At 36.1% G+C, this 13516-nt stretch overlaps 1 protein-coding gene across 9 annotated transcripts in view; it reads right to left on the reverse strand.

Annotated features, from left to right (window-relative positions):
• Nucleotides 1–13516, reverse strand: part of tns1b (tensin 1b) — a 235509-nt gene that overhangs the window by 150318 nt on the left and 71675 nt on the right. For all 9 annotated transcript variants that reach the window (XM_059562497.1, XM_059562504.1, XM_059562500.1 and 6 more), the window contains exon 2: nt 2131–2245. In XM_059562497.1, coding sequence (XP_059418480.1) covers nt 2131–2245 — 115 coding nt within the window. The remainder of the gene's footprint in view (nt 1–2130; nt 2246–13516) is intronic.

Raw genomic sequence — 13516 nt, forward strand, 5'->3', positions numbered from 1 at the left:
ATACAGTATATGCTGCTAAGAAAACACTATAGAAGATGGGTAAAGAATAGCTCCATCATTTTTCAATGTATATTTAAAAAAAATCATACTTTGTTAGTTTTAATTAATAAAACATTTTTTAAAAATCAAGGAAATTTATATGCCAATTTTTTCTTTTTGCTGTATCTAAAACGTACCGAACCGAACCGTGACACCAGTGTATCGTATCGAACCGAACCGTGAATTTTGTGAACCGTTACACCCCTAGATAACATATATTATTAAAACCAATGAAAAAATTCAATTTAAATCTAATGGTAAAACTAGTACAGACAAATACATACCATAAAATATAACATTCATTTACTTAATCTGTCATATACTGACTACAGCTTAAAATCTGTTTTTATTTTTATATTGTTTTCAAATTTAAACTTAAATGTATTGAACCTGAAACATGCCATCTTGTGCAAGACTTGTTCTGGATCTGAAGGATTCTGCTGTCTGTGATCACTAGACATCTCTGATCCTGCCCAAGCTTTTGCATTTATTGGCACTGACAAAAGTTTAACCACAAAACTCTTTCTTGATACCCAAGTTTCAACTGGCACTGCTCAGTTTTATGTAACAGATGATAGTAAAGCAGTGCAGAGAAGAAATGGAGATCTGGTTTGCCAGAACCCCAAAAACCACATGAATACTGTCTTCATACTGTATTTCTAAGCTTGAATGCTTTTTACCATGACCCTAAATGAGCATATGTGTCCTAAGTCTAACCATTTAGCAGAAGAACATGGTCAAGACTGAGTGATTCTTCAATGGCTAAGGCAAAACTAGGAGTAAAGTGCCAGTCTATCTGTGGAAGCTCAATAATACTGAATCACTGAACCCCCAACTGCTCCCCGGGTGCCAGCATAAATGGCTGACCACTGCTCTGGGTGTGTATTCACAGTGTGTGTACTTTGGATGGGTTAAATGCAGAGCATGAATTCTGAGTATGGGTCACCATACTTGGCTGTATGTCACGTCACTTTCATATACAATAAATATCTGTATTTCTGATCACATCAATCCATCAAAATCCATCTTTCTTGTGCGAATATTCACCCACTTAAATGTAATTAATACACTTTGTATGCTAAACTACAGTTTCATTATTTTAAAGGGATACTCCACCCAAGGCACAAAATCACTTTCCAGAACATTTTCGTTCGCCGTTGCCAGCTGGTGGAATGGTCTTCCAACCCCCATTCGGAGTGCTGAATCCCTGAAAATTTGAAAAATCATCTCTTCCATCAACACTTGGCCTAATTCTGAAAAATCCATCCCTGTCTAGCTTATCTAAACAATGTCTGAAACTTTGTATTATGAGCACTTGCTGTGTTTATTTGGCTCCTTATGATGAATCACTCGTGGTATGCCTCAATTGTAAATCACTTTGGATAAAAGCGTCTGCTAATTTAATAAATGTAAGTGTAAATGCATACAGTTCCCATTCTCATTGACTTCCAATGTATTTTTGACCATACAATAGAAGTCAATGGGAGCCGGAACTGTTTGGTTGCCAACATTCTTAAAAATATCTGTTTTTATATTCCACAAAAGAAAGTCATACAAGTTTGGAAATACATGAGGGTGCCTAAACGATGACAGATGACTACGCCCTGGTGATGACTTCACTTTTGGCGTAAATCCTGGTGCTAGTGAAGAAACTTCAGGCGTAAACCATTCTTCAACTTCTAGACCTCTCATGATGGAAGCTGACGTTCCATTCTGGCTGAATCTTCACCACAACAGGACTCAAAACTGTCCTGAGGTGAATATCTGCCCCAACCACCCTGCCATAATGGGAACCTTGTGTTGCACTTTCACTCTCTCACGTCACACAAGCGTTGACGTCATTTCCAGCAGCCATCGCTGGCCTTCAGCAGTAAAAGCCCTGCCTGTAATGCCACACATTCTCTCTCAGTGGCCTAATCAGGTTAATGATTAGGTTTCATTAGAGGGACAGACTGACTGGTCAGTGGGAGCAGCTGCCACCCCTCACAAACATCACAACCTTTATCCATTAAGCTCTCATCAGATGCTGGGACAGGCAGATGTTCCCAGTGGAAGACACCCCCCAAGCGGTCCACCCTACCCTGGACTGACCTCTGCAGATGAGCCCCTCATTGTTTACAGTCTGCTTGCACACGCCGCAGTGCTTCCCCTTCTTGAACGTCTTCAGCCGGAAGGTGTGGGAGTGGACGGCTTCAAACTCTTCAGGCTGCAGAGGAAAAGAAACAAGAAATATTACAGAGATGACACAATAAGGACTCTTACTACTTACAGCTACAGCAATACGACCAAGAAAGAAAGAAAGAAAGAAAGAATAATAATAACTTGACCAATCAAAGGAACCATCATTTCAAACAAACAGTCAATGAAGTCTAATGCAAGAATAAAAATACTGTAAAATCGACTTAAAAATAATCAAGACATGTTTTTCACACTATGTAAACACTAGGAAGAATAATATTGAATATTTTGCAGCAATATAACAATATCATTCAGCAATATGCAGCAATATAAACAATAACATTAATAAACAGTAACATTTGCCTGATTATGTTTTCATAAAACATTGCAATACATGAAAAATACACTCCGTAAACACATTTAAGTCATGAGACAAAACAGAACACTGAATCAAAGTATTGAATCAATTAACTAAAATGGACAGTTTGATACAATTCATGAAGTATAAAAATATAAAATGTCTATTAAAAAAGCACAATAAAACCAAAATATATTAAATTAAATTTAATAATATAATTATGCATGTGTGTATTTAGATTTTTTTATTGCTATTTTTAAATGCTTAATTTTATTACACTTACACTCACCAAGACCTAAAACTACAGTAAAAACTGTAATTTTGTGAAATTGCTATGTAAAATAATTGCTTACTATATACTGAAAAGCAATTTATAAAGTAATTTATACAAAGTTTAATTTTTAGCATCATTACTACAGACTTCAGTGTCACATGATCCTTCAGAAATCACTATAATATGCTTTGCTGTTAGGGAAACGATTCTGGTTATCAATATTGAAAATAGCTGGGCTGTTTCATTTATTTATTTTTTTCACCAGCTGACATTTTCTAGCAATTGCCATCATTTCACCGAGTGCCGGATATTTTCAAGTTGTTTACATATGTACTGTATATCTCTATTCTTCTGAGTGTGCACATGTACAAGAAAAGCAGCTTATCTAAAGACAAAAAATAAATACAAATGCTGTGATCACCTTGTTCTCTCTTCTCTAAAGTTCAAATTGAACCCAAAGCATTTTCAATGAAACACAGAACCTTATTTGGGAATGGTGCAGCTGCATTTAGGTAAGACTGAGGCACCCTGTGCTTCGCCCTCAGTAGGAGCTGAGAGGGGAAAGAGGGGCCATCCAAAAACAAGAGAGACATGGACAGGATTTGGGCTGCTGCAGGTGTGTTATGTAAGCTGGAACCGCACATTTGTATCTGACAGGCTCAGATGGGCTGTGAACCCCTAAGCAGACCCCCTTCTTTTAGGCTCCCACGTTTTCAATTTCCATAATGATGTCTGACGTTTCTTTTTTTCTGCCTAGATTTAATGTTCAAGCAAGAAATATGAGCAAGAGAGTGCTAAAGAAATTAAGTAAATTAATTTGTTGATAATGTGCATGATGACCGGAAATGGAAGTTTTAAGATGATTTAACACTTCATGGGGATTTACTTATCTATGTAAAAGCATTCATTGTGAAACCAACCCAAAGGACATCCTAGTCTAATTCTCAAAGGTTTGACGCCACAGTAAACAAGACAGCGACTGAATCTGTACCAGCTCTATAAACATTATAATGCCAAATAATCTCAATTCTGTACCATTTTTATTGTCTTCATAATCCTCAATGGAAAGGAATGCTGTAATCATGCTTGAGGGTTAATTTCTTTCCATCTTCTCCCATGAGATATAGTGGACAGACCAAACAAAGATGGTTTATCTGAAGACCTCACCGGAATAAAACTCCATGTGACGGTGCGACATTGACGGCTATGTGCCATCAATGACACAGTCTCATTTCTATTCCTCCATCAGGACCCGCCTCAGCACCAACTTAATGTGATTAGTCTAATCTAATTAGCCAGAAACAATCAATGAGCCGGGCAGTAGCCTAAATCTGAGATCTGTGAGTCTTTAACAGATGCTGGATGATACCATCACAATCCACACATACAGATATTACACAGACTGCAGTCTGTCAACAGCTTGTATATACATCTCAGTAAAAACCCAGGAATTAAACAAACTATAAAAAGACAGTTCACCTAAAAATGACTTTTCTTGTCATCATTTACCCACCCTCATGTTGTTCCAAATCTGTAAGTTGTTTCTATAGATTTTGCTGTAAACAAAAGGAAATTAAAATATCAATATTTCAGATTGACACTGATTCTAGAGGACAAACTATTCTCACATACTGTAAACATATTGCACAAAATACAAAATACAATGGGTAAAAAAAAAAGTTTCAAAAAAGTTGTCATAGTACAGTATAACAGGTTAAATAACTTTTTTCTTCTAACAAAAATAACTGAACATTTAAACTAAATAAAGCAATGCAGAAAAATATATAGACCAATCGGTATCACTTTACAATGAGATTTCATTAGTTAACCATTGACATTCACAAAGAGCAATAGCAACATTTGCTACAGAAGTTATACATCTTTGTTAAAAAATAGTTCATGTTAGCGCATTAAATAACACAGCTGCAACTTTCGATTTTAACAACGTGTTATTAAATATTGGAATACCTAAGATTAATGAATGTTAAAAAGAATTTTTCGTTGGCAGTTTCTATGAACTAATTAATTAACTAATGTTAACTAATGAAGCCCTAATGTAAAATGTGAACAAACAATAAAGAATCAAAACACTTTAAAACAATATTTAGTGCATGTTTGAAAATAAATAGCCTATTTAGTCGTAATACTGTATTTACGTATTTGGCGCTGTGATGAACACCATAGCGAATCCACAAAATCTGAATGGCTATTTAAAATTATTTAAATATGTTTTAGAAAGTAGAGCACCTGCTTTATTTATGGGGTTTCAATGTAAAGGCTGCATTTTCTGCAGTTTAGCGCCATCTGCTGTCAGAGAGTGAATGTGCTTTCATTCAGCGCCTCTCTCACGTGTTGCTCATGTGCTTCTCATGTGTGCTTGTTTACATCTGAGCGCACACACGCTTTCAAGCAGCATAAAGCTGTTGTGAATTTTGACCAGTTGATGGACATCAAATGAACATTCTGTACCTGCATTTGTACAATCACTGATTGAGCCACAGGACACATAAAACGAGAGCAAGAGAGAGCGCAAAATGCCATACAGGAAGATGTCTCAATCTGAACTCTGAAACAGTGGCAGAAAGAATCTTGGCCCACAAATTTAACACCCTCATCAACATACTCATACTCCCTTGTTTACTCCGAAAGTACATAGATAAACTTACCGCCAAAACAATACGGCCAGGCTCCGCTGTTACGCAATTGTTTCAAGACAATGCGGGCGCTCTGGGATATGGGTTATTGTAGGCACAAAAGCCGAGCCCCTGAAGCAGGGCAGACATCATCTCCCATGGCCTGCGTAACTGTATACACAGCCCCCTCGCCGAGACACTAAGCCCCTGGGAAAGACCCTCAGCCTCATTCAGACGACCAATCTATACAGCAGACAATACAGCCTCTCAGCCCAGAGAGAGGACTAGGTGGGGCGGCTCACCCTGCAGACCGTGCAGGAGCAGGGCATGATGGGATCCAGACAGCAGCGGGCAGACCACTCTTTTCCTGACTGATTAAGAGTTTCAGAGGAGAAGCAACAGGTGATCAGGCACAAATAAATATATTTTAATATTGTTCAGCCATTCAAATCTATATGTTTATAATTTATATAGTTTATATTTATAAAATCATAAGTAGAAACAAGTGAAATAAATACCACAGAAAATACTTTTAAATTGTTACAAAAAAATCGAGACCTACTTTAAATATAAACGTTTTATTCATCATAGGGAAAAACAAAGCAGCACCACATTGATCATGATAAGAAGTTTCTTGAGCAGCAAATAAGCATATTTTAGAATGACCCTGAAGGATCATTTGACACTGAAAACTGGAGTAATGATGCTGAATATTAAGGTTTGCATCACAGAAATAAATTACAATTTAATAAATATTACAATAGAAAATAGCCATTTTAAATATTAATTTAACAAATTAAATTTAACAAAAAATAAATAAATAAAATGTAGCCTTGGTGAGCACAAGAAACTTATGAGTTATAAAGAGAAATGTAAAAATCTTATAAAGTAAAAATCTTACTGACCCCAAACTTTTAAACATAATTTAAGTACAAACAAGTTTAAAAAACACAAGGAACTGAATACAATACACAAGTCTGAATTCTACATGAAAGTAAGTAAACAAATATGCAAGTAAGTAAATAAATAAATGATGTAATGTAATGATGATTAAAAACTAGTGCTGTCAACGTTAACGCGTTAACGCATGCCATTAATTTTTGTCTGGTTTAACGTGTCAAAATATTTAACGCAATTAATGCAGCATCCGTATTTTCTGCCATCCGTTGGCTAGCTTTACATTATATGATCACGCTCTTATTCATTTAAATGCTTTTAAACATTTCAAGCGCAGCAAGACAAAAGAGAATGCGCTGTCTGTGAATGCCCTTATGTGACACATACACACGTACACACACACACACACACACACACACAATGCATAGACAGGGCGCCAGAATCCAGTTCTGGCAAAAAGAGTTGTGAGAGAATGAGGCGAGATCCATAGACAGTATATAAACGGTGAGATCCGCGTGTCTGTCTGCTCTTAAAGGGACAGCAGCCAATAAAGCTTTCTGTCAGTAAAGTTAAAGAACAAAGGGAACAGAGAAAATGACTCGCTGCTCTTGACTAAATAACTTTTGTAGCTTTAATAAGGATTAACTATTTAATTTATAGTTTATGCAGTGCAGACTGCATATAACTTTGATAACTTTATTAAATTTCTGTATATTTCCTAACTGTTAAGACAGGAAGGGCAGGAGTAAACATGACATTTATTATGTTAGCATTGTTTTAAGTTTACTTAAATTAAAAACTGTTATATTTTTGAAGCCTAATAATAAATGTAAAAAATAAAAAAAAATCAGTAGCTGTATTAATATCAGTAATACTGGCCTTCATTCATAAAAAGATGCCATTTAAACAAGTATTTAAAATATACTGTCTTTATGTTGTTTCTACATTAATTTGATTAACTGTGAAATTATTACATTAAAAAATATATTAAAAACGTACAAAAACATTTCTTTTTTTATTGCGATTAATTGCGATTAATCACAGAAAAAATGTGTGATTAATCTAGTTAAAGTTTTTAATCGATTGACAGCATTATTAAAAACATTAACTAGTAATTAACTAGTGACAATGTTTCCAGAGCTGCAAATTAGCATATTACAAAGATTTCTGAAAGCTCGTGTGACACTGAAAAAATCATAGTGAACACAGAATAAATATCAGCCCTAGTTGCCTCTCCTCTCCTGGTCTGTGTGAGAGAGATGCTTCTGTAAAGCCACCTGTGATTCTTTTTGACGACCCCTTTAATTGAGCCATACGTATCAATGTACAGCTAATATGCCTTCATTTGGTTATTGAAAGCTTCATCCACCAGGTCTAGTCCCTTCCTTTTCATTCCGTCTCTCACTCGTTCTGACACACTTTCACTTTATCTCTATCCTTTCAGCTCGACCAGACACAACTGGGCACACAGCCATCAGCAGTGAGGCAGGAAAAGAGATGTTTCTCCTTCATAAACTCACTATATATATATATACACACACACACACATTCAATATTTCAATGTAAATATTTCAAACCGTAGTATGCAGCATTTTAACGACCATCAATCTGCATATTAAATTAAACAAGTGGCACCCTGTTATCATCTTAATATTTTGCACTTTTAATTAAAACAAAAGTGTAGAAAAAAATCTTTTGGGAGTCAAACAATGAGTAAAGAAAAAAATATTACAACTGGTATTGTAATTTATATTAAACTGTATTGAATTGAGGACTTTGTGGGATACAGTGATAAACATACTACATAGTGCACAAATAGTAAGGAAAAGAAACAGATTTAGATTTATAAGAAACAGATTTAGAAGAGTAGTATGGTAACGTTATTTCAAACAAACCAAAATGGTTTGACCATTTTATATATTGGTGTTATATAATGCAGTGAAATTTATATAGTTTTAAGAATGGGGTTAAAATTGAGTACATTAAGGCTACTACTCGACAATGCAGGGCCATTTGTTAAGGCTTCAGGTCTTATGTCATAGTACAGTTGGAAAGCATTGGTCTCTCCATATGAAAACCCCACCATGGGGAAAGTGTCTGTAGGTGTCTGGTGAGGCGTGGTAAATACAGCCATTCACCTTCAATCCTCTTAGCATTTAATCTGTAAATTATGAATGTGAATGAAGTCATTCCAGGGTATTCAGATCTGCCCATAAGTGATGTTAAATTACAGCAGTGGTTACTTAAACACCTCCTCTTAAAAGCAGCATGCTACAGCGGATCGGAGTGTGGAGCCCAAGCAGGCCCATCTCTAACGTGCACACACACACACACACACACACACACATACATTCCTAATGTATACAGTCACCATACAAAGCCTTTCCCTTATACAGAAAGAAACAGAGACAGAGTGTCCGAAATCACTCTCTGTTCCCAATATCATGCACTATACTGTGTGTGTACATTTTGTAGATTTTTCTGAATTATTAGTGAATTAATTTGTCTATATGGGTCAATGAAATACAACCCGAATTCCGGAAAAGTTGGGACGTTTTTTACATTTTAATAAAATGAAAACTAAAGGAATTTCAAATCACATGAGCCAATATTTTATTCACAATAGAACATAGATAACGTAGCAAATGTTTAAACTGAGAAATTTTACACTTTTATCCACTTAATTAGCTCATTTAAAATTTAATGCCTGCTACAGGTCTCAAAAAAGTTGGCACGGGGGCAACAAATGGCTAAAAAAGCAAGCAGTTTTGAAAAGATTCAGCTGGGAGAACATCTAGTGATTAATTAAGTTAATTGATATCAGGTCTGTAACATGATTAGCTATAAAAGCTTTGTCTTAGAGAAGCAGAGTCTCTCAGAAGTAAAGATGGGCAGAGGCTCTCCAATCTGTGAAAGACTGCGTAAAAAAATTGTGGAAAACTTTAAAAACAATGTTCCTCAACGTCAAATTGCAAAGGCTTTGCAAATCTCATCATCTACAGTGCATAACATCATCAAAAGATTCAGAGAAACTGGAGAAATCTCTGTGCGTAAGGGACAAGGCCGGAGACCTTTATTGGATGCCCGTGGTCTTCGGGCTCTCAGACGACACTGCTTCACTCATCGGCATGATTGTGTCAATGACATTACTAAATGGGCCCAGGAATACTTTCAGAAACCACTGTCGGTAAACACAATCCGCCGTGCCATCAGCAGATGCCAACTAAAGCTCTATCATGCAAAAAGGAAGCCATATGTGAACATGGTCCAGAAGCGCCGTCGTGTCCTGTGGGCCAAGGCTCATTTAAAATGGACTATTTCAAAGTGGAATAGTGTTTTATGGTCAGACGAGTCCAAATTTGACATTCTTGTTGGAAATCACGGACGCCGTGTCCTCCGGGCTAAAGAGGAGGGAGACCTTCCAGCATGTTATCAGCGTTCAGTTCAAAAGCCAGCATCTCTGATGGTATGGGGGTGCATAAGTGCATACGGTATGGGCAGCTTGCATGTTTTGGAAGGCTCTGTGAATGCTGAAAGGTATATAAAGGTTTTAGAGCAACATATGCTTCCCTCCAAACAACGTCTATTTCAGGGAAGGCCTTGTTTATTTCAGCAGGACAATGCAAAACCACATACTGCAGCTATAACAACAGCATGGCTTCGTCGTAGAAGAGTCCGGGTGCTAACCTGGCCTGCCTGCAGTCCAGATCTTTCACCTATAGAGAACATTTGGCGCATCATTAAACGAAAAATATGTCAAAGACGACCACAAACTCTTCAGCAGCTGGAAATCTATATAAGGCAAGAATGGGACCAAATTCCAACAGCAAAACTCCAGCAACTCATAGCCTCAATGCCCAGACGTCTTCAAACTGTTTTGAAAAGAAAAGGAGATGCTACACCATGGTAAACATGCCCCGTCCCAACTATTTTGAGACCTGTAGCAGAAATCAAAATTGAAATGAGCTCATTTTGTGCATAAAATTGTAAACTTTCTCAGTTTAAACATTTGCTATGTTATCTATGTTCTATTGTGAATAAAATATTGGCTCATGTGATTTGAAAGTCTTTTAGTTTTCATTTTATTAAAATTTAAAAAACGTCCCAACTTTTCCGGAATTCGGGTTGTAATAGAAAATACAAATTTTAATGAACCATCTTTTTAAAGGAAGGGGGAAAAAAATCTAGTTTAAAATATTCAGTTTTATATAAATATACTATTTGAATACATTATTTGAAACAAATATTTTTTTCCTATTCATATATTATACATTTCCTATTTGTGTATCATTTTAATAATAAATAAATGTGTGTGTGTGTGTGTGTGTGTGTGTGTGTGTGTGTGTGTGTGTGTGTGTGTGTGTGTGTGTGTGTGTGTGTGTGTGTGTGTGTGTGTGTGAGACCCTGGACCATAAAACCAGTCTTAAGTGTCAATTTTTCAAAATTGAGATATATACATAATTTGAAAGCAGAATAAATAAGCTTTCCATTGATATATGTTTTTTAGGATCTGACCATATTTGGCCGAGATACAACTATCTGTATATCTGGAATATCTACGTATTTTTAAAGGAAAAACAGTCTGTGTGGTAACGCTACTGTCAATTAAACTATAGTGGGTGGGTAACGTTACACAGACAGGCATCTGAGATCAGCTCGATTTGAGAAAGGGGAAATGATTTAACAAGATTAAAAAAGAAAAAACACTGGGTGGATTTTTATCATCATAGGGTGGTTGTGTACACACGCTGCAAACACACATTTCAGTTCAAACAACTTGTAAAAAGTATATGTAGCATTCGATGACCCCTTTAAAATGTATATTACCAGCCTGTTTTATTGACCAAAACCTAAATGAAACCTATATGAATTTAGTTAGTCAGTACCTAAATCACAGTGTTCATTTCTTTCACTTCTTAACACTGTGGCATCCAGTAGAAACAGTGAATGAGTGAACAAGTATATGCTTTCAGATACCGCCAGTGTTTTATTTGCTCAGTAAAGCTCTCAAAAGTAGAGCCTCCAAGTAGCGTTAATTAATTCTCCATGTCCAATCATTTATCCCTGTTAAACATTACTCATTCTCATATATCTGCCTCAACATATATGCTTAGCACAACGACATAACATAAATCTCCAAATCCCACACATAGTCACCCTTAAAATTCACCTTATACAAATTCAGTCGCCCTAAAGTCTACTCATAAGGCCCTTAAACACACACACAAACACTTAAAATCCATCCTCTTGTGTTTACCTGATACATCAATCACTCCCTCCAACCAAACCAAGGCAAAAACACAACATCTTCACCTGTGAATGAACTCGAGGAGGAGTGTTGCTAATCCAGGTAAAACATGCCTCTACAACGCTGGAGTTTGTCTACATCTCGGAAGAGCCCATCCCCATGTGTTTATAATATTCCAGTGCCAGGATAAGATGGTTTGGAGGAGAGGAGAGGAGAGGAGAGGAGAGGAGAGGAGAGGAGAGGAGAGGAGAGGAGAGGAGAGGAGAGGAGAGGAGAGGAGAGGAGAGGAGAGGAGAGGAGAGGAGAGGAGAGGAGAATTTAATGACTTGTGATGTAACCAAATAAAAATGTAAAGATAGTATTTTCCTTTTTTTTTTAAATAATTTAATTACATTTTATGTTTTTTCAACGTACTTTTCTAGACTAATATCATTACTTATTCATAAGTATTCAGGAGTTTTCATTATTTTTTTCAAGTATTCAGGAGTTTTCATATTTTAAATTCTAATATTGAAATACTGGCCAATAACTATTTAGTGTTTTGTTATATAAATGACCAATATTATAAATCTACACTACTATGAAATTCAATTACATTAAACATTAAAAACAAAATGAACATTAAAAACAAAATGAAACAAAATTAAACGTGGTTGCTGTTCAAAAACCCTCAAAAAAAAAAATGTTATACCCGAGCTTGTCTGGTTCAAAGTTGTCGACAACTTTGTACCTTCTTTACCCCTAACGGGTAAAAAAGGATTCAATATTTCTACATTAAGGGTAAATATTGCTACTCTATGGTAATAACACACATTCTTTAGGGTCAAGAAGGTACAAAGGTGTTCTCTTGAGTGAGGGTACTGTTGTAGCTAGAAAGGTACAATTTTTGCACACTTTTTCTGCAGTGTACAAAGAACTGCTAATGACATGGCAAAACTCATTTGTAAAGTACAAGATCTATTAGTCCATTACTTGGTCGTAACTCTGACTTCTGGCTTGCATTCTCATTAATCTCAAGACCGCATGAAAGCCACCTTCAGCACACCTTGAAACATCTCACTTTCTGTACCTGACTTTGGTTTGAGGAGATGTGGCCTCTTAGGGATTCCCCTCCCCATCCATCCCACCACAATGTTTTCTTTCACAACGCTGCAATTCTTCTGCTCACAAAACATTTCTCAGCAAGGGGGGTCTGACCTTTTGACCTCGCCCCCCCTCCGTTTCCTTCCACTCTTTTTGACCCTGTATCCACGTAAACACACCGAGGACGTCTCGCTCTCTTTGCCCTTTAAAGGGTTTGGAGCGCAGTAGGAGGTTCGCTCACCGCAGGACGAGCCCCCAGAGCATCTGAGGACAAGAGGAGCATTTAAAACACCACAGACTGATGCTGTATTGATTTGAGAGGAAGGAAAATGATCTGGAGAATTGAAAGTGTAAGAGAGAACCCAAGGGACCGATCAAGTTCTGCTATAACATCCTCAGGAAACGGCAACTAAAAAACAGCTCATATTTGTCAAACAAAGTATTTTTGAGTGCAGTCCGAGAACTGGAGAAAAAAAAAAGAAAAAAGAAACAAACTTCCTCCAAGTGACACAAAAATCAGAAAAGTTTGTCAAACAAAATCATTCAAAATTAGAGGTGCTGTAAATAGTTATGCACAATTCTGAAATTCTGGCCAATAATTACCTTCACATTATAACCGATAAATGATAAATGACCAATAATATAAATATATTATTTTTATAAATAAAGATTTGATGAAATGACTAAAGGTGTAACCAAATAAAAAGTATATATATATATATATATATATATATATATATATATATATATATATATATATATATATATATATATAGTTAGTTAATTAGTTATATAATTATAGTTAT

The sequence above is a fragment of the Carassius carassius genome, chromosome 11 (genome assembly GCF_963082965.1).
Source record: "Carassius carassius chromosome 11, fCarCar2.1, whole genome shotgun sequence".
Classification (NCBI taxonomy): Eukaryota; Metazoa; Chordata; class Actinopteri; order Cypriniformes; family Cyprinidae; genus Carassius; species Carassius carassius.